The sequence below is a fragment of the Carcharodon carcharias genome, chromosome 7 (genome assembly GCF_017639515.1).
Source record: "Carcharodon carcharias isolate sCarCar2 chromosome 7, sCarCar2.pri, whole genome shotgun sequence".
Lineage (NCBI taxonomy): Eukaryota > Metazoa > Chordata > Chondrichthyes > Lamniformes > Lamnidae > Carcharodon > Carcharodon carcharias.
This window is the reverse complement of record NC_054473.1, coordinates 84,360,000-84,387,068: the sequence shown is the minus strand read 5'-3', so window position 1 is coordinate 84,387,068 and position 27,069 is coordinate 84,360,000. Positions and strand designations below refer to the sequence as shown.

Here is a 27,069-nt window from a genome sequence, read left to right as displayed (position 1 = left end):
TTCCATTAGCCTTAATTATTTGCTGTACCTGCATACTAACTATTTGTGACTCATATACTAGAACACTGAGATCCCTCTGCACCTCAGAATTCTGCAGCCATTCTCCATTTAAGTAATACTCTGCTTTTTTGGTCTTCCTGCCAAAGTGAACAACTTCTCATTTTCCCACATTAAACTCCATTTGCCAGATCTTTGCCCACTCACTCAACCTATCTATATCCATCTGCAACCTCCTCATGTCCTCGTCACAACATACTTTCCTATCTATCTTTGTGTCATCTGCAAATTTAGCCACCATGTCTTCACTCCTCTCCCGTTCATTGATGTAAATTGTAAAAAGTTGAGGCTCCAGTCCAGACCCCTGTGGGACTGCACTTGTCACATCCTGCCAATCAGAAAAAGACCCATTTATGCATACTCTCTGCTTTCTGCCAGCCAACCAATCTTTTATCCATGCTAATATGTTACTCCCTATACCATGAACTTTTATTTTCCATAATAACCTCTGATGTGGCACCTTATCAAATGCTTTCTGGAAATCCAAGTACAGTACATCTACAGGCTCCCCTTTATTCACTGTGCATGTTACTCCTTCAAAAAACTCCAATAAATTAGTTAAACATGATTTTCCTTTCACAAAACTACACTGATTCTTCCCGACTGCCTTGAGCTCTTCTAAGTGCCCAGCTATAACCTCCTTAATGATCGATTCTAATAACTTCCCCGCGACAGACGCCAAGCTAATTGGCCTATAGTTTCCTGTTTTCTGCCTCCCTCCCTTCTTGAATATAGGGGTTATATTTGCTATTTTCTAATCTGATGGAACCTTTCCAGAATCTAGCGAATTTTGGAAAATTAACACCAGCGCATCGACTACCTCATTAGCCACCTCTTTTAAGATCCTGGGATGTAATCCATCGGGACCCGGAGACTTGCCAGCCTGCAGCTCATCAATTTGCTCAGTACCATTTCCCTAGTGATTTTAATTTCACCAAGTTCCTCTCTCCCTTTCACCTCCTGATTTGCAGCTATTACTGGAATGTTTTTTGTATCCTCTATAGTGAATACAGAAGCCAAATATTTGTTCATTTCTTCTGCTATTTCCTTATTATCAATTAACACCTCACTGTCACTCTCTAGAGGACCAACACTCACTTTACTTATTCTTTTCCTTTTTAAGTACCTGTAGAAACTCTTGCCATCCATTTTTACATTTCTAGCTAGCTTCCTCTCATACTCTAATTTCTTTCTCATTAACCTTTTAGCCATTCTCTGCCATTATCTATATTCTGTCCAATCATCTGTCCTGCTACTCATCTTTGCGGAGTTGAATGCTTTTTCCTTAAGTTTGATGCTTTCCTTAACATCTCTAGTTAGCCACAGATGTTGGGTCCTCCCCTTAGAATTTTTCTTTATAGTAGGAATGTACTTATTCTGAATACTCTGAAATATCCCCTTAAATGTCTGCCACTGTGTTTCAATTGATCTATCCTCTAGCCTAGTTTCCCAGTTCACTTCAGCTAGCTCAGCTTTCATCCCCACATAGTTGCCCTTATTTAAGTTTAAGTTTAGACTCACTCTTCTTTCTCCCTTTCAAACTGGATGTAAAATTCAATCATATTGTGGTTGCTGCTACCTAGTGGTGCCTTTACTCTGAGGTCATTAATTAATCCTGTCACATTACATAATACCAAGTCTAATATAACCTGCTTTCTGGTTCGTTGCAGGATGTGCTGCTTTAAGAAACTATCTCGAAAGCATTCTAAGAACTCCTCATCCAGGTTACTACCGCCAATCGGATTTTTCCAGTTTATGTGTAGATTAAAATTACCTCTCTCTAATCCAGGGAACATTGGACAGTGATCAGTAACAGGAACCCTGACTGATTTCCCCTCTCTCTCTCTCTAACCACTGGGACGAGTGTCCTTGTGAATCGTATAACTAAGAAAGTAGAGAGGGCATTAAACTAAATAAAAGGAGTGAGGGATCAAGTTTGGATAGAGGTAACAATTCAAGATGTAGAGATGACAGCTTGCTGTGGGGAGTAAGAATCATTGTGCCTCCCAGCGGAAGAAAGCCATTATTGACTGAATTACATATTGTTCACCCCAGCATCTCTAGAATGAAAATACTGGCACGTTGCTACTTATGGGAGCCAGGGATGGATACAGAAATCGAAAACTTAGTCAAGAGCTGCAATCAGTGCCAACAGGTATAGAAATTGCTCCCTTCTGCTCCATTGCATCCCTAGGAATGGTCAGGAAGGCCATGGGTCCGCCTTCACATTGACTACGTGGGACCTTTTTTGGGCACAATGTTCCTCTTGATTATAGATGCTCACTCGAAGTGGATGGATGTATACGAGGTGAGATCACCCGCATCTGCCGCCACCATAGACAGATTGTGTTAGAGTTTTGCGATACACAGTTTACCAGAGGTAATAGTGTCTGATAATGGAACAGCATTCACCAGCTTGGAATTCCAAAGATTCACAAGTCTCAAAGGCATAACACATGTTAAGACCTCGCCATACCATCCTGCATCCAATGGTATAGTCGAGAAGGCAGCCTCTGACCTTCAAGTCTGGAATGAAAAAACTGGATGGAGACTCAATTGAAACTAGATAATCACATTTCCTACTCAGCTACAGGACTATGCCCCACACACGACCACCGGTATTGCCCTGGCAGAGTTATTAATGAAGAGACGTCTCAGGACACGTTTGAGTCTCATAAAGCCGAATTTAGGGGGGAGGGTAGAGAGAAGTCAGGAGGCCCAGAAAAATGGACACAATTACCACAGTCATGAAAGAAACTTCACTGTTGAAGAAACAGTTTTTGCAAAGAACTTCGGAGGTGAACTCAAATGGTTATCAGGTGAAGTTAATGCAGTCTCAGGACCCCTGTCCTATCACATATCGGTCAAAGGTCAGATAATTAGGAGACATGTAGATCACCTCAGGAAAAGGGAAACAAGTCTACAAGAAAGGATGCAACAAGCATTCCCACTGGAGTCGACACCACATGTGGAAGGAACTCCCCTTGGTTTGGAAGTACCTCTAGGATCTGCTGAGCCTGAGGGAGTCAAAGAAACAAACTTACAGGTTCCTACTGGAGAGCCTAGTGGACAGATAACTCCTGAGAAGAGTGGAGAATAGCTAATGTAACCCCACTATTTAAAAAGGAAGGTAGAGAGAAAACAGGGAATTATAGACCAGTCAGCCTGAAGTCGGTAGTAGGGAAAATTCTAGAGTCCATTATAAAGGACTTAATAGCTGAGCACTTGGAAAACAATGGCAGAATGTGACAGAGTCAGCATGGATTTATAAAAGGGAAATCATGCTTGACAAATCTACTGGAATTTTTTGAGGATGTAACTAGTAGAGTTGATGAGGGGGAGCCAGTGGATGTGGCTTATTTGGACTTTAGGAAGGCTTTCGACAAAGTCCCACATAAGGGATTGGCGTGTAAAATTAAAGCGCATGGAATCGGGGGTAGTGTATTGAGATGTATAGAAAACTAGTTGGCAGACAGGAAACAAAGAGTAGGAATAAACCGGCCTTTTTCCGAATGGCAGGCAGTGACTAGTGGGGTACCGCAGGGATCGGTGCTGGAACCCCAGTTATTCACAATATATATTAATGATTTAGATGAGGGAACTAAATGTAATATCTCCAAATTTGTAGATGGCACAAAGCTGGGTGGGAGGGTGAGCTATGAGGAGGATGCAGAGATGCTTCAGTGTGATTTGGACAAGCTGACTGAGGGGAAAATGCATAGCAGATGCAGTATAATGTGGATAAATGTGAGGTTATCCACTTTGGTAGCAAAAACAGGAAGGCAGATTATTGTCTGAATGGCTATAAATTGAGAGAGGGGAATGTGCAATGAGACCTGGGTGTCCTTGTACATCAGTCGCTGAAGGTAAGCATGCAGGTACAGCAGGCGGTAAAGAAGGCAAATGGTATGTTGGCCTTCATAGCGAGAGGATTCAAGTACAGGAACAGGGATGTCTTGCTGCAATCATACAGGGCCTTGGTGAGACCACACCTGGAATTTCAAGTGAAGCAACATGTCACTTGCATTTCCCCCAACTTAGTCTACTGCATTCGTTGCTCCCAATGCGGTCTCCTCTACGTTGGAGAGACCAAATGTAAACTGGGCGACCGCTTTGCAGAACACCTGCGGTCTGTCCGCAAGAATGACCCAAACCTCCCTGTCACTTGCCATTTCAACACTCCACCCTGCTCTCTTGCCCACATGTCTGTCCTTGGCTTGCTGCATTGTTCCAGTGAAGCCCAACGCAAACTGGAGGAACAACACCTCATCTTCCGACTAGACACTTTACAGCCTTCCGGACTGAATATTGAATTCAACAACTTTAGGTCTTGACCTCCCTCCTCCATCCCCAACCCCTTTCTGTTTCTTCCCCCTTCCTTTTGTTTTTTTTTCTAATAAATTATATAGATTTTTCTTTTTCCCACCTATTTCCATTATTTTTAAATATTTTTAAATCTTTTATGCTCCCCCCACCCCCACTAGAGCTGTACCTTGAGTGCCCTACCATCCATTCTTAATTAGCACATTCGTTTAGATATATATCACCAACTTCAACACCTCTGTGTTCTTTTGTTCTGTTGTCTGTGACATCTTTTGATGATCTGCTTCTATCACTGCTTGTTTGTCCCTACAACCACACCCCCCCTCCACTTCTCTTCCCCCACCCAACCCACCGCCCCCCCACCCCCCCACACACACCTTAAACCAGCTTATATTTCACCCCTTTCCTATTTCTACTTAGTTCTGTTGAAAGGTCATGAGGACTCGAAACGTCAACTCTTTTCTTCTCCGCCAATGCTGCCAGACCTGCTGAGTTTTTCCAGGTAATTCTGTTTTTGTCCTGGAATATTGTGTGCAGTTTTGGTCTCCTTATCTGAGGAAGGATGTTATTGCTATAGAGGGAGTGCAGCGAAGGTTTACCAGACTGATTCCTGGGATGGCAGGGCTGACATATGAGGAGAGATTGAGTCGGTCAGGGTTACATTCGCTGGAGCTCAGAAGAATGAAGGGGGATCTCATAGAAACCTTTAAAATTCTAACAGGACTAGACAGGGTAGATGCAGGAAGGATGTTCCTGATGGTGGGGGAGTTCAGAACCAGGGGTCACAGTCTGAGGATATGGGGTAGACCATTTAGGACTAAGCTGAGGAGAAATTTCTTCACCCAGAGAGTGGTGAGCCTGTGGAATTCGTTACCACAGAAAGTAGTTGAGGCCAAAACATTGTATGTTTTCAAGAAGGAGTTAGATATAGCTCTTGGGGCAAAAGGGATCAAAGGATGTGGGGAGAAAGCGGGAGCATGCTACTGAGTTGGATGATCATAATGAATGGTGGAGCAGGCTCGAGGGGCCAAATGGCCTATTCCTGCTCCTAGTTTCTATGTTTCTATGAGAGAGACCTCGCATAAACCATCTGAAGTCATAGAACTACGACATTCGGCACATTTAAAGAAGCCACCAGAGAGAGTGAATTTGTAAATAGTTTATTTATGTAAATAGTTGATATATTGTAAAGATTGTAAGTTGTACTTTCGAGTAAAGGGGGAGGGATGTGATAATCTGAGGTAATTTAAGAGAATGTGAGCAGATTGACCACGTGACTGTATTACTCAATTGCTGTGTAGCATTGGTTACAATGTTAATTAGTAGTTTAGAATAGGGTCTAGTTGGAGAAGCACCCGTGTTAGTGCTCTGTTACTTGTGTGTTAATAAACAGCAAGTGTTTCATCTTACATTGGTCTCTGCGTCTGCAGTATCTTGTTTACCAACTCACTCACCAGTAAATAGGTGTGCAACTGTGTTCACTAAGCAAAGTGACCCAACAGAAGAAAAATAACAACCTGTATAGTGGTAATAACACTAAACTAGTAATCCAGAGGCCCAGCCCTGGGCACATGGGTTCAAATCCCACCACAGCAGCAGGTGGAATTCAAATTCAATTAATTAATAAATTCAACAAATTATTTTTTTTTAAAATCTGGAATTGAAGCGTTAGTAATGGTAACCATGAAAGTATCAATGATTGCCCTCCAAACCCAACTGACTCATTACTGTCCTTTAGGGAAGGAAATCTGCCGTGTTTATGGCCCACTTGTTCAGAGCTGACATTGAAGTCTGGAAAAATCAATCTTTGTTCTAATACAGTTATTCTGTGCGGCTGAAATTCAGCATAAGAAACACTAGCCAATAGGAGCATTCGTTTTCCTGAGTCAGTTCCATTCCAATCACTTTAGTACATGATGCGGACTGGCCCTCCAGTGTAAGAGTGCTGCACTGCCAGGCTCGCTGTTTTGCATGAAACCAAAGTCTTGCAGGCCCTCTGAAGAAAAGTGACAAGAGTTCTACCCAGTGCCCTGGCCAATACTTATCCCTTCACAAATAACACTGAAAGTGATTGGCTGGGATTTTCCGGCCTTCCTGCCACCGGGATTTCCCGGTCCTGCCAGGAGTCAAGAGAAATGTCTATTTCTTCCAGCCACGGTGGGGCTGGAAAATCCCAGCCATTGTTTGGTTCGCTATCTCATTGTGGGATCTTGCTGTGCACAAATTGGCTGCCACATTTCTCACAATAGTGCCCCTGCTTCAATTGGTTGTGAAGTGTTTTGGGACATGCTGAGGACATGAAAGGCACTATATAAATGCAAGTTCTTTCTGTCAGCTTACCTGCACACTGGTGTACTGCTCAGCAGAGAATTTCTCAGTACAGATCGGGGCAACAGGGATGAATCCCTTCACCATGTCATTGTGTCCAAACAGGAACGGCAGTGAATACATTCCACTCAGTGACGGGCTGATTATCACAACCGGACCCAGCTCCAAACCCTTCAATATGCCAAGCAGGAAACTGTCAGGAGCGAGATCCCCCACACTGGCTGGAGCAGTGGCTTCTTTGGAGTTACCCAGGCCTGGGAGAAGAGAAAAAAAAATAGAAAGAAAGTGGGCCAGAGAGCCTTTAATGTACAACACGCAGCCTCCGAACAAGAGGAGTGACTCCACCAGTAACAGAATTCATCAGCCCAGTCACACTGAGGGAGGTCTCATCAAGCTGTGCTGAGCAAATTGATCTTGGCCAAGTTGCTCCTGGGCTAGGGAGGGGATAGTCCTGCTCATATCCACGTGGGTGCTGGTTGAGAATAGGTCTGGAGTAACTGTGATGCTCCTTGCTGGTGAATAGCTTATTAAAACTCAACAGATGCACACATGAGGAATGGCCACAGTACTGAGGTACTGAAGGGCCATCCATCACTGGGGGAACAACACCTCAGCTAAAGAGTGGAGAAAACTGGCAGAACAAGAAAAAATCGAAAGCAATGTGTCACTAAGTTACTAGAGCAGGTTCGAGTCTGGGTATCTGCAGCAAGTGGTTCACCTCCTGACTCTCTAAAGTCTCTTCATGCATCCAAGGCCCAAGGCCTTGCCCTGATGGGTGCAGTTGTATTTCCTTATGCTGTGTGTGAACAGCATCTCAAATTGAGTGTGTGGACAAGGGGTTAAAGTATTTTCATCAAGCAAACCAGCTTTACTATTGTCCTAGTTGTTGATGTCACACCATGGGCATTGAATGTTGGGCTTTTCATAATGACACTGGTCTCTGTCAATGAGAGAGGCTGAATGCAGAACACAACTGAAAAAAACAAGAGAAAATACAGGCTGCTTCTAACCCTGCCCATTAACTTACAGGTGTGGTGGGGTAGTGCTCATGTTAATGGACTAATTATCCACAGGACCCAGCTTCACATGTCGCTGGGGCAGTTTCAGAATTTGAATTCAGCTTAAAAATCTGGAGATAAAAATTTGGTATCACTAAAGTGACCACAAAGCTGTCAGACTGTGGTTAAAAACTCAGCCAGTTCACCATGCCCTTTGCTGAGCGAAACCTGCAATCCAGACGCGGGTTGGGCCTTATAAATGACTCTGACTTGGTAGATGTTCAGCTGTCCTAGGAGGTGGTTTGGCAAACCACTCAGTTATACAGGGCAACTGGGGATGGGCAGTAAATGGCAGTCTTGCCACATCCCAAGAACTGACTCCAGTATTCCAGGAACTCAGGAATTAGGAGCAGGAGTAGGCCAATCGGTCCTTCGAACCATTCAATAAGATCATGACTGAATCTCAATTCCACTTTGCCATCTGACCCCAGTAACCCTTGACTCCCTTGTCTATCAAAAATCTAACTCAGCCTTGAATAAATTCAATGACCCAGGCTCCACTGCTTTCAGGGGAAACAGTTCCACACTCCGATGACCCTCTGAGAGAAAACATTTCTCCTCATCTTCCTAAACAGTAGACCTCTTATTCTTAAATTATCTCCCCGAGTTCTAGTTTCCCCCACGAGAGTAAATATCCTCCTGGTATCTCCCCTATCAAGTCCCCTCAGGATCTTATACGTTTCAATAAGATCATCTCTCATTCTTCTAAACTCCAGTGGCCCAACCTGTTCAACTTTTTTTCATAAGATAAGCCCTTCATCCCAGGATTGAGTCAAGTGAACCTTCTCTGAATTACATCTAATGTAAGTATATCTTTTTTCAAATAAGGAGACCAAAACTGTACACAGTACTCCAGATGTGGCCTCAAGGCCCTGTACAGCTGCAGTAAAACTCCTTATTTTTTTACTCCATTCCTCCTGCAATAAACGACAACATTCCATTCGCCTTCCTAATCACTTGCTGTACCTGCATACTCACTCTTTGTGATTCATGTTCCAGGACACCCAGGTCCCTCTGTTTTGCAATGTCTCTCCATTTAAATAGTCTACTGCAAAAGTGGACAAGTTCACATTTAACCATGTTATACTCCATCTGCCAAATTTTTGCCCACTTATCTTGTCTGTTTCCCTTTGTAGACTCTTTGCCTCCTCTTGACAACTTACTTTCTACCTATTTTGGTGTCACTGGCAAATTTAGCTACCAAACATTCAGCCCCCTAATTTATGTCATTGATATAGATTGTAAACAGTTGAGGCCCAAGCACTGATCCTTGCAGCACTCCACTAATTATAGCTTGCCAACCTGAGAATGACCCATTTATCCCTACTCTCTACTTCCTGTTAGCTAACCAATCCTCTATCCATGCTCATGTGTTACCCCCTCCACCATATGTTTTTATTTTGTGTAGTAACCTTTGATGCACCACATCTACAGGCTCCCCTTTATCCCCCTTGATTGTTACTTTCTCAAAAAACTCTAATAAATTAGTTAAACACAATTTCCCTTTCACAAACCCATGTTGATTCTGTCTGATCACATTATGATTTTCTAAGTATCCTGCTAAAACCTTAATAATGGATTCTAGCAATTTCCATATGACAGCTGTTGGGCTAACTGGCCTGTAGTTTCCTGCTTTCTGTCTCCCTCCTTTATTGGATAAAGGCGTTACATTAGCTAGTTTCCAATCCACTGGGACTCTTCCAGAATCTAAGGAATTTTGGAAGATTGTAACCATTGCAACCACTATCTCTGCAGCCACTTCTTTTTAAGACCCTAAGATGCAGGCCATCTGGTCCTGGGGACTTGTCAGCCTTTCGATCTAATAATTTTCCCAGCACCTTTTCCAAAGTGATTGTGATTGCTTTAAGTTCGCCTTTCCCATTCACCTCTTGATTTTCAAGTATCTTTGGGAAGTTTTCTAAGTCCTCTACAGTGAAGACAAACACAAAAAACCTGTTCAACGCCTCTGCTATTTCTTTGTTTTCCATTATCAATTCCCCAGACTAGAGGACCAACACTAACTTTAGTTACTCTTTTCCTATTCAAATACTTGTAGAAACTCCTACTGTCTGTTTTTGTTACAAGCTAGCTTTCTCTCATACTTTGCTTTTTGCTTCTTTATTATCTTGTTAGTCATTCTTTGCTGGTTCTTAAAATCTGTTCAATCCTCTGACCTAGCATTGATCTTTGCAGCTTTGTGCAGTGTTTCTTGCAATTTAATACTATCTTTAACTTTATTTAGCCACGGATGGTGGCTTCTCAAACAGCCTTTCTTTCTCACTGGGATAAAATCTTTTCTGAGCGTTATTAAATATCTCCTTAAATGTCTGCCACTGCAACTCTACTGTGCTACTTTTAACCTAGTTTTGCAGTTCAGCTTAGCTAACTCTACCTTCATGCTCTCATAGTTACCTTTATTTAAGATTAAAACACTAGTCATGAACCCACACTCCTCCATTTCAAACTGAACATGAAATGTTATCATATTGTGATCGCTGTCACCTTTACCACAAGGTTAGTGATTTAATCCTGTCTCGTTACATGTTACCAGGTCTAGGATAGCCTGCTTTCTGGTTGGCTCTAGAAAGTACTGCCCTAAGAAATTGTGCCTACAGCACTCTGAACTCATTTTCCTGGCCACCTTTGCTAATCTAGATGTAGATTAAAGCCATCCATGGTTATCACGGTACCTTTCTTACACACCCTGTTTATTTCTTCCTGTATGCTCTGACCTGTATTATAATTACTGTTAAGAGGCCCATAAACTGCTCCCACAAGTGACCTCTTCTTACCTTTACTATTTATTATCTCTACCCAAACTGAAGGAACAGCACCTCATCTTCCGACTAGGCACTTTACATCCTTCCGGACTGAATATTGAATTCAACAACTTTAGATCTTGAACTCCCTCCTCCATCCCCACCCCCTTTCTGTTTCTTCCTTTTGTTTTTTCCAATAATTTATATAGATTTTTCTTTTCCCACCTATTTCCATTATTTTTAAATCTTTTATGCCCTGCTAGCCTTTCCACCCCACCCCCACTAGAGCTGTACCTTGAGTGCCCTACCATCCATTCTTAATTAACACATTCGTTTAGATAATATCACCACTTCAACACCTGTGTTCTTTTGTTCTTTTGTCCGTGACATCTTTTGATTATCTACTCCTATCACTGCTTGCTTGTCCCTACAACCACACACCACCCACTTCTCTCCCACCACCCAACCGCCCCCCCCACCCCACCACACCCCCATCACCCCCCTCTCCCCCCCACCACCCCCCACCTTAAACCAGCTTATATTTCACCCCTCTCCTTAGATTCACTCAGTTCTGTTGAAGGGTCATGAGGACTCGAAACGTTAACTCTTTTCTTCTCCGCCGATGCTGCCAGACCTGCTGAGTTTTTCCAGGTAATTCTGTTTTTGTTTTGGATTTCCAGCATCCGCAGTTTTTTGTTTTTATCTATCTGATTCTACATCTTGCTCTTTCAAGCTAAAGTCTTCTCTCAGTACTGAACTAATGTTATCCTTAATTAATATAGCTATCCAGCCAACTTTTCCAAACTTCCTGTTGTTCTGATATGTCAGATACCCTTCAACATTCAGATCCCAGCCTTGGTTACCTTTCAATCATGTCTCTGTAATGCCTACCATGTCATACATATTTATGCTGCCCATATTATTTGTGCTGACAATTCATCCCTTTTGTTACAAATGCTACGTGCATTCAGATTTGGGCCTTAAATTTATTTTTTAAATCATTTATGGCATCATCTGCTGGTGCACTCTTGAGATTGTATACTCTGTCCCTTCCTGTCGCAGTCTGGAACTCATTATCCAAATTGTTGCCCTGCTGCATTATTTTGTTGTTTCCCTTTGCTTTACTATATCTTTTCTCATATGATCCCTTTCCCCCACTATTTAGTTTACAGTTCTCTCTACCACACTGGTTATACAGTTCAGCAGGACATTGGTCGCAGCATGGTTCAGGTGAAGACCATCCAACATACAGCCCCCACTTACCCTCGTACTGGTGCCAGTGCCCCATGAATCAAAACCCATTTCTCCCACACCAATCTTTGAGCCACACAATCATCTTTCTGATCTTATTTACCCTATGCCAATTTCCACATGGCTCAGGTAATAATTTTATTTTGGCCCCTACCACTCATATCCTCTAAGCCGAACCTCTTTCCTAGTCCTATCTATGTCATTGGTACCAACATGAACGATGACTGCTGGGTCCTCCCCTTCGCACTGTAAGTTCCTCACCAGCCCTGAGCAGACACACTGAACCCCAGCGTGGGCAGGCAACACAGCCATCTGGATTCTCACTCTTGGCTGCAGAAACTGTATCTATCCCCTGACTATATTGTCCCATACTAACACTACATTCCTTTTTGCTCCTCCACTTGAATGGCTTCCTGTACCATGGTGCCATGGCCAATCAGCTCATCCACCCTTCAGCCTCCACTCTCATACAAACAAGCCGAGAGAACCTCAAACCTGTTGGACAGTTGCAAGGGCCGAGCCTCCAGCAATTCTGCCCTCTGGGTCCCTTTCCTGCCTACCTTGCAGTCACACCCTCCTGTCCCTGACCACTGACCAAATCAAGAAGACCCTATCCTAAGGAGTGTGACTACCTCCTGGTATAAAGTATCCAGGTAACTTTGCCCCTCCCTGATGTGTCACAGTGTATGCAGCTCAGCCTCCAGCTCAATGACTCTGAGCCGAAGTTCCTCCATCTGCAGGTATGATTGCCTTGGCATTCAGAACTCCGACATTCTGCAATCAGAACACATCATCTGCCCTGCCATCCATAACACATTTCAATTAACTAATCATTTAATTATTTTCCTTTTTTATTTTATTTAATGCCTCTTCTTACCACCACTTACTGTACTAATTTAATCCTTAGTAATAGAATAGAACTTTACCACGAAAAATAAAATATTTCAAAATTAATATTTTTCGAACTTCCAGCTACTTACACACTCTCCCTAAGAGCAGTTACTCATCAGCCAATCAACATTGGGCCTTCCTGTGATCTTACTGTTCACTGAAATTTTCAAAATGACACTCCTGGCTTCCTCTCTGTCCCAAAATCTCCGTGTTTTAACCTCTCTCTCCCGGAGTCTCGCTGTTTTAACCTCTCTCTCCCGGAGTCTCGCTGTTTTAACCTCTCTCTCCCAGAGTCTCGCTGCTTTAACCTCTCTCTCCCGGAGTCTCGCTGTTTTAAACTCTCTCTCCTGAACTCTCGCTGTTTTAACCGCTCCCTCCTGAACACTCGCTGTTTTAACCGCTCCCTCCTGAACTCTCGCTGTTTTAACCGCTCCCTCCTGAACTCTCGCTGTTTTAACCGCTCCCTCCTGAACTCTCGCTGTTTTAACCGCTCCCTCCTGAACTCTCGCTGTTTTAACCTCTCCCTCCTGAACTCTCGCTGTTTTAACCTCTCCCTCCTGAACTCTCGCTGTTTTAACCTCTCCCTCCTGAACTCTCGCTGTTTTAACCTCTCCCTCCTGAACTCTCGCTGTTTTAACCTCTCTCTCCTGAACTCTCGCTGTTTTAACCTCTCTCTCCTGAACTCTCGCTGTTTTAACCTCTCTCTCCTGAAATCTCGCTGTTTTAACCTCTCTCTCCTGGAGTCTCGCTGTTTTAACCTCTCTCTCCTGGAGTTTCGCTGTTTTAACCTCTCTCTCCTGGAGTCTCACTGTTTTAACCTCTCTCTCCTGGAGTCTCGCTGTTTTAACCTCTCTCTCCTGGAGTCTCGCTGTTTTAACCTCCCTCTCCTGGAGTCTCGCTGTTTTAACCTCTCTCTCCTGGAGTCTCACTGTTTTATACTCTCTCTCCTGGAGTCTCGCTGTTTTAACCGCTCTCTCCCAAAGGCTCGCTGTTTTAACCTCTCTCTCCTGGAGTCTCGCTGTTTTAACCTCTCTCTCCTGGAGTCTCGCTGTTTTAACCTCTCTCTCCTGGAGTCTCGCTGTTTTATCCTCTCTCTCCTGGAGTCTCGCTGTTTTATCCTCTCTCTCCTGGAGTCTCGCTGTTTTATCCTCTCTCTCCTGCAGTCTCGCTGGTTTAAACTCTCTCTCCTGGAGTCTCGCTGCTTTAACCGCTCTCTCCTGGAGTCTCGCTGGTTTAACCGGTCTCTCCTGGAGTCTCCATGTTTTAACCGCTCCCTCCCAAAGTCTCGCTGTTTTATCCTCTCTCTCCTGAAGTCTCGCTGGTTTAACCTCTCTCTCACGGAGTCTCGCTATTTTAACCTCTCTCTCCCGAAGTCTCGCTCTTTTAACCTCTCTCGCCCGGAGTCTCGCTATTTTAACCTCTCTCTCCTGGAGTCTCACTGTTTTAATCTCTCTCTCCTGGAGTCTCGTTGGTTTAAACCTCTCTCTCCTGGAGTCTCGCTGTTTTAACCTCTCTCTCCTGGAGTCTCGCTGTTTTAACCTCTCTCTCCTGGAGTCTCGCTGTTTTAACCTCTCTCTCCTGGAGTCTCGCTGTTTTAACCTCCCTCTCCTGGAGTCTCGCTATTTTAACCTCTCTCTCCTGGAGAATTGCTGTTTTATCCTCCCTCTCCTGAAGTCTCGCTGTTTTAATCTCTCTCCCCTGAACTCTCGCAGTTTTAACATTTCTCTCCTGGAGTCTCGCTATTTTAACCTCTCTCTCCTGGAGTCTCGCTGTTTTAACCGCGCTCTCCTGGAGTCTCCATGTTTTAACCGCTCTCTCCCAAAGGCTCGCTGTTTTATCCTCTCTCTCCTGAAGTCTCGCTGGTTTAACCTCTCTCTCCCGGAGTCTCGCTATTTTAACCTCTCTCTCCCGAAGTCTCGCTGTTTTAACCTCTCTCTCCTTGAGTCTCGCTATTTTAACCTCTCTCTCCTGGAGTCTCACTGTTTTAATCTCTCTCTCCTGGAGTCTCGTTGGTTTAACCTCTCTCTCCTGGAGTCTCGCTGTTTTAACATCTCTCTCCTGGAGTCTCGCTGTTTTAACCTCTCTCTCCTGGAGTCTCGATGTTTTAACCTCCCTCTCCTGGAGTCTCGATGTTTTACCCTCTCTCTCCTGGAGTCTCGCTGTTTTATCCTCTCTCTCCTGGAGTCTCGCTGTTTTATCCTCTCTCTCCTGGAGTCTCGCTGTTTTAACCTCTCTCTCCTGGAGTCTCACTGTTTTATCCTCTCTCTCCTGGAGTCTCGCTGTTTTATCCTCTCTCTCCTGGAGTCTCGCTGGTTTAACCGCTCTCTCCTGGAGTCTCGCGGTTTAACCTCTCTCTCCTGGAGTCTCGCTGTTTTAACCGCTCTCTCCTGGAGTCTCGCTATTTAAAAATCTCTCTCCTGGAGAATTGCTGTTTTATCCTCCCTCTCCTGGAGTCTCACTGTTTTAATCTCTCTCCCCTGAACTCTCGCAGTTTTAACATTTCTCTCCTGGAGTCTCGCTATTTTAACCTCTCTCTCCTGAAGTCTCGCTGGATTAACCTCTCTCTCCCGGAGTCTCGCTATTTTAACCTCTCTCTCCTGGAGTCTCACTGTTTTAATCTCTCTCTCCTGGAGTCTCGCTGTTTTAAACTCTCTCTCCTGGAGTCTCGCTGTTTTAACCTCTCTCTCCTGGAGTCTCGCTGTTTTAACCAGGCTCTCCTGGAGTCTCGCTGTTTTAACCGCGCTATCCTGGAGTCTCGCTGTTTTAATCTCTCTCTCCTGGAGTCTCGCTGTTTTAACCGCGCTCTCCTGGAGTCTCGCTGTTTTATCCTCTCTCTCCTGAAGTCTCGCTGGTTTAACCTCTCTCTCCCGGAGTCTCGCTATTTTAACCTCTCTCTCCCGAAGTCTCGCTGTTTTAACCTCTCTCTCCCGGAGTCTCGCTGTTTTAACCGCTCTCTCCCGGAGTCTCGCTGTTTTAACCTCTCTCTAATGGAGTCTCACTGTTTTAATTTCTCTCTCCTGGAGTCTCGTTGGTTTAACCTCTCTCTCCTGCAGTCTCGCTGTTTTAACCTCTCTCTCCTGGAGTCTCGCTGTTTTATCCCCTCTCTCCTGGAGTCTCGCTGATTTATCCTCTCTCTCCCGGAGTCTCGCTGTTTTAACCTCTCTCTCCCGGAGTCTCGCTGTTTTAACCTCTCTCTCCCGGAGTCTCGCTGTTTTAACCTCTCTCTCCCGGAGTCTCGCTGTTTTAACCTCTCTCTCCCGGAGTCTCGCTGTTTTAACCTCTCTCTCCCAGAGTCTCGCTGTTTTAACCTCTCTCTCCTGAACTCTCACTGTTTTAACCTCTCTCTCCTGAACTCTCGCTGTTTTAACCGCTCCCTCCTGAACTCTCGCTGTTTTAACCTCTCCCTCCTGAACTCTCGCTGTTTTAACCACTCCCTCCTGAACTCTCGCTGTTTTAACCTCTCCCTCCTGAACTCTCGCTGTTTTAACCTCTCCCTCCTGAACTCTCGCTGTTTTAACCTCTCCCTCCTGAACTCTCGCTGTTTTAACCTCTCCCTCCTGAACTCTCGCTGTTTTAACCTCTCCCTCCTGAACTCTCGCTGTTTTAACCTCTCCCTCCTGAACTCTCGCTGTTTTAACCTCTCCCTCCTGAACTCTCGCTGTTTTAACCTCTCCCTCCTGAACTCTCGCTGTTTTAACCTCTCTCTCCTGAACTCTCGCTGTTTTAACCTCTCTCTCCTGAACTCTCGCTGTTTTAACCTCTCTCTCCTGAACTCTCGCTGTTTTAACCTCTCTCTCCTGGAGTCTCGCTGTTTTAACCTCTCTCTCCTGGAGTCTCGCTGTTTTAACCTCTCTCTCCTGGAGTCTCGCTGTTTTAACCTCTCTCTCCTGGAGTCTCGCTGTTTTAACCTCTCTCTCCTGGAGTCTCGCTGTTTTAACCTCTCTCTCCTGGAGTCTCGCTGTTTTAACCTCTCTCTCCTGGAGACTCCATGTTTTAACCTCCCTCTCCTGGAGTCTCGCTGTTTTAACCTCCCTCTCCTGGAGTCTCGCTGTTTTAACCTCTCTCTCCTGGAGTCTCGCTGTTTTAACCTCTAGCTCCTGGAGTCTCGCTGTTTTAACGTCGCTCTCCTGGAGTCTCGCTGTTTTAACCTCTCTCTCCTGGAGTCTCGCTGTTTTAACCTCTCTCTCCTGGAGACTCCATGTTTTAACCTCCCTCTCCTGGAGTCTCGCTGTTTTAACCGGGCTCTCCTGGAGTCTCGCTGTTTTAACCGCGCTCTCCTGGAGTCTCGCTGTTTTAATCTCTCTCTCCTGGAGTCTCGCTGTTTTAACCGCGCTCTCCTGGAGTCTCGCTGTTTTATCCTCTCTCTCCTGAAGTCTCGCTGGTTTAACCTCTCTCTCCCGGAGTCTCGCTATTTTAACCTCTCTCTCCCGAAGTCTCGCTGTTTTAACCTCTCTCTACCGGAGTCTCGCTGTTTTAACCTCTCTCTCCCGGAGTCTCGCTGTTTTAACCTCTCTCTAATGGAGTCTCACTGTTTTATCCTCTCTCTCCTGGAGTCTCGCTGTTTTATCCTCTCTCTCCTGCAGTCTCGCTGGTTTAACCGCTCTCTCCTGGAGTCTCGCTGGTTTAACCGCTCTCTCCTGGAGTCTCGCTGTTTTAACCGCTCTCTCCTGGAGTCTCCATGTTTTAACCGCTCTCTCCCAAAGTCTCGCTGTTTTATCCTCTCTCTCCTGAAGTCTCGCTGTTTTAACCTCTCTCTCCTGGAGTCTCGCTGTTTTAACCTCTCTCTCCTGGAGTCTCGCTGTTTTAACCTCTCTCTCCTGGAGTCTCGCTGTTTTAACCTCTCTCTCCTGGAGTCTCGCTGTTTTAACCTCTCTCTCCTGGAGTCTCGCTGTTTTAAGCTCCCTCTCCTGGAGTCTCGCTATTTTAACCTCTCTCTCCCAAGTCTCGCTGTTTTAACCTCTCTCTCCTGGAGTCTCGCTGTTTTAACCTCCCTCTCCCGGAGTCTCGATGTTTTACCCTCTCTCTCCTGGAGTCTCACTGTTTTATCCTCTCTCTCCTGGAGTCTCGCTGTTTTATTTTCTCTCTCCTGGAGTCTCGCTGGTTTAAGCTCTCTCTCCTGGAGTCTCGCGGTTTAACCTCTCTCTCCTGGAGTCTCGCTGTTTTAACCACTCCCTCCTGGAGTCTCACTGTTTTAACCTCTCTCTCCTGGAGTCTCGCTGTTTTATCCTCTCTCTCCTGCAGTCTCGCTGGTTTAACCTCTCTCTCCTGGAGTCTCGCTGGTTTAACCGCTCTCTCCTGGAGTCTCGCTGTTTTAACCTCTCTCTCCTGGAGTCTCCATGTTTTAACCGCTCTCTCCCAAAGTCTCGCTGTTTTATCCTCTCTCTCCTGAAATCTCGCTGGTTTAAACCTCTCTCCTGCAGTCTCGCTGTTTTAACCTCTCTCTCCTGGAGTCTCGCTGTTTTAACCTCTCTCTCCTGGAGTCTCGCTGTTTTAACCTCTCTCTCCTGGAGTCTCGCTGTTTTATCCTCTCTCTCCTGGAGTCTCGCTGATTTATCCTCTCTCTCCTGGAGTCTCGCTGTTTTAACCACTCTCTCCTGGAGTTTCGCTGTTTTAACCTCTCTCTCTTGGAGTCTCGCTGTTTTAACCTCTCTCTCCTGGAGTCTCGCTGTTTTAACCTCTCTCTCCTGGAGTCTCGCTGTTTTAACCTCTCTCTCCTGGAGTCTCGCTGTTTTAACCTCTCTCTCCTGGAGTCTCGCTGTTATAAACTCTCTCTCCTGGAGTCTCGCTGTTTTATCCTCTCTCTCCTGGAGTCTCGCTGTTTTAACCTCCCTCTCCTGGAGTCTCGCTATTTTAACATTTCTCTCCTGGAGTCTCGCTATTTTAAACTCACTCTCCTGGAGTCTCGCTGTTTTAACCGCGCTCTCCTGGAGTCTCCATGTTTTAACCGCTCTCTCCCAAAGGCTCGCTGTTTTATCCTTTCTCTCCTGAAGTCTCGCTGGTTTAACCTCTCTCTCCCGGAGTCTCGCTATTTTAACCTCTCTCTCCCGAAGTCTCGCTGTTTTAACCTCTCTCACCTGGAGTCTCGCTGTTTTAACCTCCCTCTCCCGGAGTCTCGATGTTTTACCCTCTCTCTCCTGGAGTCTCACTGTTTTATCCTCTCTCTCCTGGAGTCTCGCTGTTTTATCCTCTCTCTCCTGGAGTCTCGCTGGTTTAAGCTCTCTCTCCTGGAGTCTCACGGTTTAACCTCTCTCTCCTGGAGTCTCGCTGTTTTAACCACTCTCTCCTGGAGTCTCGCTATTTTAACCTCTCTCTCCTGGAGAATTGCTGTTTTATCCTCCCTCTCCTGGAGTCTCACTGTTTTAATCTCTCTCCCCTGAACTCTCGCAGTTTTAACATTTCTCTCCTGGAGTCTCGCTATTTTAACCTCTCTCTCCTGAAGTCTCGCTGGTTTAACCTCTCTCTCCCGGAGTCTCGCTATTTTAACCACTCTCCCCCGAAGTGTCGCTGTTTTAACCTCTCTCTCCCGGAGTCTCGCTATTTTAACCTCTCTCTCCTGGAGTCTCACTGTTTTAATCTCTGTCTCCTGGAGTCTCGCTGTTTTAACCTCTCTCTCCTGGAGTCTAGCTGTTTTAACCTCTCTCTCCTGGAGTCTCGCTGTTTTAACCTCTCTCTCCTGGAGTCTCGCTGTTTTATCCTCTCTCTCCTGAAGTCTCGCTGGTTTAACCTCTCTCTCCCGGAGTCTCGCTATTTTAACCTCTCTCTCCCGAAGTATCGCTGTTTTAACCTCTCTCTCCCGGAGTCTCGCTATTTTAACCTCTCTCTCCTGGAGTCTCACTGTTTTAATCTCTCTCTCCTGGAGTCTCGTTGGTTTAACCTCTCTCTCCCGAAGTCTCGCTGTTTTAACCTCTCTCTCCCGGAGTCTCGCTATTTTAACCTCTCTCTCTCCTGGAGTCTCACTGTTTTAATCTCTCTCTCCTGGAGTCTCGTTGGTTTAACCTCTCTCTCCTGGAGTCTCGCTGTTTTAACCTCTCTCTCCTGGAGTCTCGCTGTTTTAACCTCTCTCTGCTGGAGTCTCGCTGTTTTAACCTCTCTCTGCTGGAGTCTCGATGTTTTAACCTCTCTCTCCTGGAGTCTCGATGTTTTACCCTCTCTCTCCTGGAGTTTCGCTGTTTTAACCTCTCTCTCCTGGAGTCTCGCTGTTTTAACCTCTCTCTCCTGGAGTCTCGCTGATTTAACCTCTCTCTCCTGGAGTCTCGCTGTTTTAACCTCTCTCTCCTGGAGTCTCGCTGTTTTAACCTCTCTCTCCTGGAGTCTCGCTGTTTTAACCTCTCTCTCCTGGAGTCTCGCTGTTTTAACCTCTCTCTCCTGGAGTCTCGCTGTTTTAACCTCTCTCTCCTGGAGTCTCGCTGTTTTAACCTCTCTCTCCTGGAGTCTCGCTGTTTTAACCTCCCTCTCCTGGAGTCTCGCTATTTTAACCTCTCTCTCCTGGAGAATTGCTGTTTTATCCTCCCTCTCCTGAAGTCTCGCTGTTTTAATCTCTCTCCCCTGAATTCTCGCAGTTTTAACATTTCTCTCCTGGAGTCTCGCTATTTTAACCTCTCTCTCCTGTAGTCTCGCTGTTTTAACCGCGCTCTCCTGGAGTCTCCATGTTTTAACCGCTCTCTCCCAAAGGCTCGCTGTTTTATCCTCTCTCTCCTGAAGTCTCGCTGGTTTAACCTCTCTCTCCCGGAGTCTCGCTATTTTAACCTCTCTCTCCCGAAGTCTGGCTGTTTTAACCTCTCTCTCCCGGAGTCTCGCTATTTTAACCTCTCTCTCCTGGAATCTCACTGTTTTAATCTCTCTCTCCTGGAGTCTCGTTGGTTTAACCTCTCTCTCCTGGAGTCTCGCTGTTTTAACCTCTCTCTCCTGGAGTCTCGCTGTTTTAACCTCTCTCTCCTGGAGTCTCGATGTTTTAACCTCCCTCTCCTGGAGTCTCGATGTTTTACCCTCTCTCTCCTGGAGTCTCGCTGTTTTACCCTCTCTCTCCTGGAGACTCGCTGTTTTAACCTCTCTCTCCTGGAGTCTCGCTGTTTTAACCTCTCTCTCCTGGAGTCTCACTGTTTTATCCTCACTCTCCTGGAGTCTCGCTGTTTTATCCTCTCTCTCCTGGAGTCTCGCTGGTTTAACTGCTCTCTCCTGGAGTCTCGCGGTTTAACCTCTCTCTCCTGGAGTCTCGCTGTTTTAACCGCTCTCTCCTGGAGTCTCGCTATTTTAAACTCTCTCTCCTGGAGAATTGCTGTTTTATCCTCCCTCTCCTGGAGTCTCACTGTGTTAATCTCTCTCCCCTGAACTCTCGCAGTTTTAACATTTCTCTCCTGGAGTCTCGCTATTTTAACCTCTCTCTCCTGAAGTCTCGCTGGTTTAACCTCTCTCTCCCGGAGTCTCGCTATTTTAACCTCTCTCCCCCGAAGTGTCGCTGTTTTAACCTCTCTCTCCCGGAGTCTCGCTATTTTAACCTCTCTCTACTGGAGTCTCGCTGTTTTAATCTCTCTCTCCTGGAGCCTCGCTGTTTTAACCGCGCTCTCCTGGAGTCTCGCTGTTTTAACCGCGCTCTCCTGGAGTCTCGCTGTTTTAACCGCGCTCTCCTGGAGTCTCGCTGTTTTAACCGCGCTCTCCTGGAGTCTCGCTGTTTTAAGCGCGCTCTCCTGGAGTCTCGCTGTTTTATCCTCTCTCTCCTGAAGTCTCGCTGGTTTAACCTCTCTCTCCCGGAGTCTCGCTAGTTTAACCTCTCTCTCCCGAAGTCTCGCTGTTTTAACCTCTCTCTCCCGGAGTCTCGCTATTTTAACCTCTCTCTAATGGAGTCTCACTGTGTTAATCTCTCTCTCCTGGAGTCTCGCTGGTTTAACCTCTCTCTCCTGCAGTCTCGCTGTTTTAACCTCTCTCTCCTGGAGTCTCGCTGTTTTATCCTCTCTCTCCTGGAGTCTCGCTGATTTATCCTCTCTCTCCTGGAGTCTCGATGTTTTAAACTCTCTCTCCTGAAGTCTCGATGTTTTACCCTCTCTCTCCTGAAGTCTCGCTGTTTTAACCTCTCTCTCCCGGAGTCTCGCTGTTTTAACCTCTCTCTCCCGGAGTCTCGCTGTTTTAACCTCTCTCTCCCGGAGTCTCGCTGTTTTAACCTCTCTCTCCCGGAGTCTCGCTGTTTTAACCGCTCCCTCCTGAACTCTCGCTGTTTTAACCTCTCCCTCCTGAACTCTCGCTGTATTAACCTCTCCCTCCTGAACTCTCGCTGTTTTAACCTCTCCCTCCTAAACTCTCGCTGTTTTAACCTCTCCCTCCTGAACTCTCGCTGTTTTAACCTCTCCCTCCTGAACTCTCGCTGTTTTAACCTCTCCCTCCTGAACTCTCGCTGTTTTAACCTCTCCCTCCTGAACTCTCGCTGTTTTAACCTCTCCCTCCTGAACTCTCGCTGTTTTAACCTCTCCCTCCTGAACTCTCGCTGTTTTAACCTCTCCCTCCTGAACTCTCGCTGTTTTAACCTCTCCCTCCTGAACTCTCGCTGTTTTAACCTCTCCCTCCTGAACTCTCGCTGTTTTAACCTCTCCCTCCTGAACTCTCGCTGTTTTAACCTCTCCCTCCTGAACTCTCGCTGTTTTAATCTCTCTCTCCTGAACTCTCGCTGTTTTAACCTCTCTCTCCTGAACTCTCGCTGTTTTAACCTCTCTCTCCTGAACTCTCGCTGTTTTAACCTCTCTCTCCTGGAGTCTCGCTGTTTTAACCTCTCTCTCCTGGAGTCTCGCTGTTTTAACCTCTCTCTCCTGGAGTCTCGCTGTTTTAACCTCTCTCTCCTGGAGACTCGCTGTTTTAACCTCTCTCTCCTGGAGACTCGCTGTTTTAACCTCTCTCTCCTGGAGTCTCGCTGTTTTAACCTCCCTCTCCTGGTGTCTCGCTATTTTAACCTCTCTCTCCTGGAGTCTCGCTGCTTTAACCTCTCTCTCCTGGAGTCTCACTGTTTTATCCTCTCTCTCCTGGAGTCTCACTGTTTTATCCTCTCTCTCCTGGAGTCTCGCTGTTTTAACCGCTCTCTCCTGGAGACTCGCTGTTTTAACCTCTCTCTCCTGGAGTCTCGCTGCTTTAACCTCTCTCTCCTGGAGTCTCACAGTTTTAACCTCTCTCTCCTGGAGACTCGCTGTTTTATCCTCTCTCTCCTGGAGTCTCGCTGTTTTATCCTCTCTCTCCTGGAGTCTCGCTGTTTTATCCTCTCTCTCCTGCAGTCTCGCTGGTTTAACCTCTCTCTCCTGGAATCTCGCTGGTTTAACCGCTCTCTCCTGGAGTCTCGCTGTTTTAACCGCACTCTCCTGGAGTCTCCATGTTTTAACCGCGCTCTCCCAAAGTCTCGCTGTTTTATCCTCTCTCTCCTGAAGTCTCGCTGGTTTAACCTCTCTCTCCCGGAGTCTCGCTATTTTAACCTCTCTCTCCCGAAGTGTCGCTGTTTTAACCTCTCTCTCCCGGAGTCTCGCTATTTTAACCTCTCTCTCCTGGAGTCACACTGTTTTAATCTCTCTCTCCTGGAGTCTCGTTGGTTTAAACCTCTCTCCTGCAGTCTCGCTGTTTTAACCTCTCTCTCCTGGAGTCTCGCTGTTTTAACCTCTCTCTCCTGAACTCTCGCTGTTTTAACCTCTCTCTCCTGGAGTCTCACTGTTTTATCCTCTCTCTCCTGGAGTCTCACTGTTTTATCCTGTCTCTCCTGGAGTCTCACTGTTTTATCCTGTCTCTCCTGAAGTCTCGCTGGTTTAACCTCTCTCTCCCGGAGTCTCGCTGTTTTAACCTCTCTCTCCCGAAGTCTCGCTGTTTTAACCTCTCTCTCCCGGAGTCTCACTATTTTAACCTCTCTCTCCTGGAGTCTCACTGTTTTAATCTCTCTCTCCTGGAGTCTCGTTGGTTTAACCTCTCTCTCCCGAAGTCTCGCTGTTTTAACCTCTCTCTCCCGGAGTCTCGCTATTTTAACCACTCTCTCCTGGAGTCGCACTGTTCTAATCTCTCTCTCCTGGAGTATCGTTGTTTAACCTCTCTCTCCTGGAGTCTCGCTGTTTTAACCTCTCTCTCCTGGAGTCTCGCTGTTTTAACCTCTCTCTCCTGGAGTCTCGATGTTTTAACCTCTCTCTCCTGGAGTCTCGATGTTTTACCCTCTCTCTCCTGGAGTCTCGCTGTTTTACCCTCTCTCTCCTGGAGTCTCGCTGTTTTAACCTCTCTCTCCTGGAGTCTCGATGTTTTAACCTCCCTCTCCTGGAGTCTCGCTATTTTAACCTCTCTCTCCTGGAGAATTGCTGTTTTATCCTCCCTCTCCTGAAGTCTCGCTGTTTTAATCTCTCTCCCCTGAACTCTCGCAGTTTTAACATTTCTCTCCTGGAGTCTCGCTATTTTAACCTCTCTCTCCTGGAGTCTCGCTGTTTTAACCGCGCTCTCCTGGAGTCTCCATGTTTTAACCGCTCTCTCCCAAAGGCTCGCTGTTTTATCCTCTCTCTCCTGAAGTCTCGCTGGTTTAACCTCTCTCTCCCGGAGTCTCGCTATTTTAACCTCTCTCTCCCGAAGTCTCGCTGTTTTAACCTCTCTCTCCCGGAGTCTCGCTATTTTAACCTCTCTCTCCTGGAGTCTCACTGTTTTAATCTCTCTCTCCTGGAGTTTCCTTGGTTTAACCTCTCTCTCCTGGAGTCTCGCTGTTTTAACCTCTCTCTCCTGGAGTCTCGCTGTTTTAACCTCTCTCTGCTGGAGTCTCGATGTTTTAACCTCTCTCTCCTGGAGTCTCGATGTTTTACCCTCTCTCTCCTGGAGTCTCACTGTTTTATCCTCTCTCTCCTGGAGACTCGCTGTTTTATCCTCTCTCTCCTGGAGTCTCGCTGTTTTATCCTCTCTCTCCTGGAGTCTCGCGGTTTAACCGCTCTCTCCTGGAGTCTCGCTGTTTTAACCACTCTCTCCTGGAGTCTCGCTATTTTAACCTCTCTCTCCTGGAGAATTGCTGTTTTACCCTCCCTCTCCTGGAGTCTCACTGTTTTAATCTCTCTCCCCTGAACTCTCGCAGTTTTAACATTTCTCTCCTGGAGTCTCGCTATTTTAACCTCTCTCTCCTGAAGTCTCGCTGGTTTAACCTCTCTCTCCCGGAGTCTCGCTATTTTAACCTCTCTCCCCCGAAGTGTCGCTGTTTTAACCTCTCTCTCCCGGAGTCTCGCTATTTTAACCTCTCTCTCCCGGAGTCTCACTGTTTTAATCTCTGTCTCCTGGAGTCTCGCTGTTTTAAACTCTCTCTCCTGGAGTCTCGCTGTTTTAACCTCTCTCTCCTGGAGTCTCGCTGTTTTAACCTTTCTCTCCTGGAGTCTCGCTGTTTTAACCTCTCTCTCCTGGAGTCTCGCTGTTTTATCCTCTCTCTCCTGAAGTCTCGCTGGTTTAACCTCTCTCTCCCGGAGTCTCGCTATTTTAACCTCTCTCTCCCGAAGTCTCGCTGTTTTAACCTCTCTCTCCCGGAGTCTCACTATTTTAACCTCTCTCTCCTGGAGTCTCACTGTTTTAATCTCTCTCTCCTGGAGTCTCGTTGGTTTAACCTCTCTCTCCCGAAGTCTCGCTGTTTTAACCTCTCTCTCCCGGAGTCTCGCTATTTTAACCACTCTCTCCTGGAGTCGCACTGTTCTAATCTCTCTCTCCTGGAGTATCGTTGGTTTAACCTCTCTCTCCTGGAGTCTCGCTGTTTTAACCTCTCTCTCCTGGAGTCTCGCTGTTTTAACCTCTCTCTCCTGGAGTCTCGATGTTTTAACCTCTCTCTCCTGGAGTCTCGATGTTTTACCCTCTCTCTCCTGGAGTCTCGCTGTTTTACCCTCTCTCTCCTGGAGTCTCGCTGTTTTATCCTCTCTCTCCTGGAGTCTCGCTGATTTATCCTCTCTCTCCTGGAGTCTCGCTGTTTTAACCACTCTCTCCTGGAGTTTCGCTGTTTTAACCTCTCTCTCCTGGAGTCTCACTGTTTTAATCTCTCTCTCCTGGAGTCTCGTTGGTTTAACCTCTCTCTCCTGGAGTCTCGCTGTTTTAACCACTCTCTCCTGGAGTCTCGCTATTTTAACCACTCTCTCCTGGAGAATTGCTGTTTTATCCTCCCTCTCCTGGAGTCTCACTGTTTTAATCTCTCTCCCCTGAACTCTCGCAGTTTTAACATTTCTCTCCTGGAGTCTCGCTATTTTAACCTCTCTCTCCTGAAGTCTCGCTGGTTTAACCTCTCTCTCCCGGAGTCTCGCTATTTTAACCTCTCTCCCCCGAAGTGTCACTGTTTTAACCTCTCTCTCCCGGAGTCTCGCTATTTTAACCTCTCTCTCCTGGAGTCACACTGTTTTAATCTCTGTCTCCTGGAGTCTCGCTGTTTTAAACTCTCTCTCCTGGAGTCTCGCTGTTTTAACCTCTCTCTCCTGGAGTCTCGCTGTTTTAACCTCTCTCTCCTGGAGTCTCGCTGTTTTAACCTCTCTCTCCTGGAGTCTCGCTGTTTTAAACTCTCTCTCCTGGAGTCTCGCTGTTTTATCCTCTCTCTCCTGAAGTCTCGCTGGTTTAACCTCTCTCTCCCGGAGTCTCGCTCTTTTAACCTCTCTCTCCCGAAGTCTCGCTGTTTTAACCTCTCTCTCCCGGAGTCTCGCTATTTTAACCTCTGTCTCCTGGAGTCTCACTGTTTTAATCTCTCTCTCCTGGAGTCTCGTTGGTTTAACCTCTCTCTCCCGAAGTCTCGCTGTTTTAACCTCTCTCTCCCGGAGTCTCGCTATTTTAAACTCTCTCTCCTGGAGTCGCACTGTTTTAATCTCTCTCTCCTGGAGTCTCGTTGGTTTAACCTCTCTCTCCTGGAGTCTCGCTGTTTTAACCTCTCTCTCCTGGAGTCTCGCTGTTTTAACCTCTCTCTGCTGGAGTCTCGATGTTTTAACCTCTCTCTCCTGGAGTCTCGATGTTTTATCCTCTCTCTCCTGGAGTCTCACTGTTTTATCCTTTCTCTCCTGGAGTCTCGCTGGTTTAAGCTCTCTCTCCTGGAGTCTTGCGGTTTAACATCTCTCTCCTGGAGTCTCGCTGTTTTAACCACTCTCTCCTGGAGTCTCGCTATTTTAACCTCTCTCTCCTGGAGAATTGCTGTTTTATCATCCCTCTCCTGGAGTCTCACTGTTTTAATCTCTCTCCCCTGAACTCTCGCAGTTTTAACATTTCTCTCCTGGAGTCTCGCTATTTTAACCTCTCTCTCCTGAAGTCTCGCTGGTTTAACCTCTCTCTCCCGGAGTCTCGCTATTTTAACCTCTCTCCCCCGAAGTGTCGCTGTTTTATCCTCTCTCTCCCGGAGTCACGCTATTTTAACCTCTCTCTCCTGGAGTCTCACTGTTTTAATCTCTCTCTCCTGGAGTCTCGCTGTTTTAAAC

The 27,069-nt window shown here is 46.3% G+C and overlaps 1 protein-coding gene across 2 annotated transcripts in view; it reads right to left on the bottom strand.

Moving 5' to 3' along the window:
- abhd14b (abhydrolase domain containing 14B) overlaps positions 1-27,069 on the bottom strand; it is a 76,159-nt gene that overhangs the window by 8,002 nt on the left and 41,088 nt on the right. For both annotated transcript variants that reach the window (XM_041192564.1, XM_041192565.1), the window contains exon 3: positions 6,721-6,962. In XM_041192564.1, the coding sequence (XP_041048498.1) occupies positions 6,721-6,962 (242 nt within the window). The remainder of the gene's footprint in view (positions 1-6,720; positions 6,963-27,069) is intronic.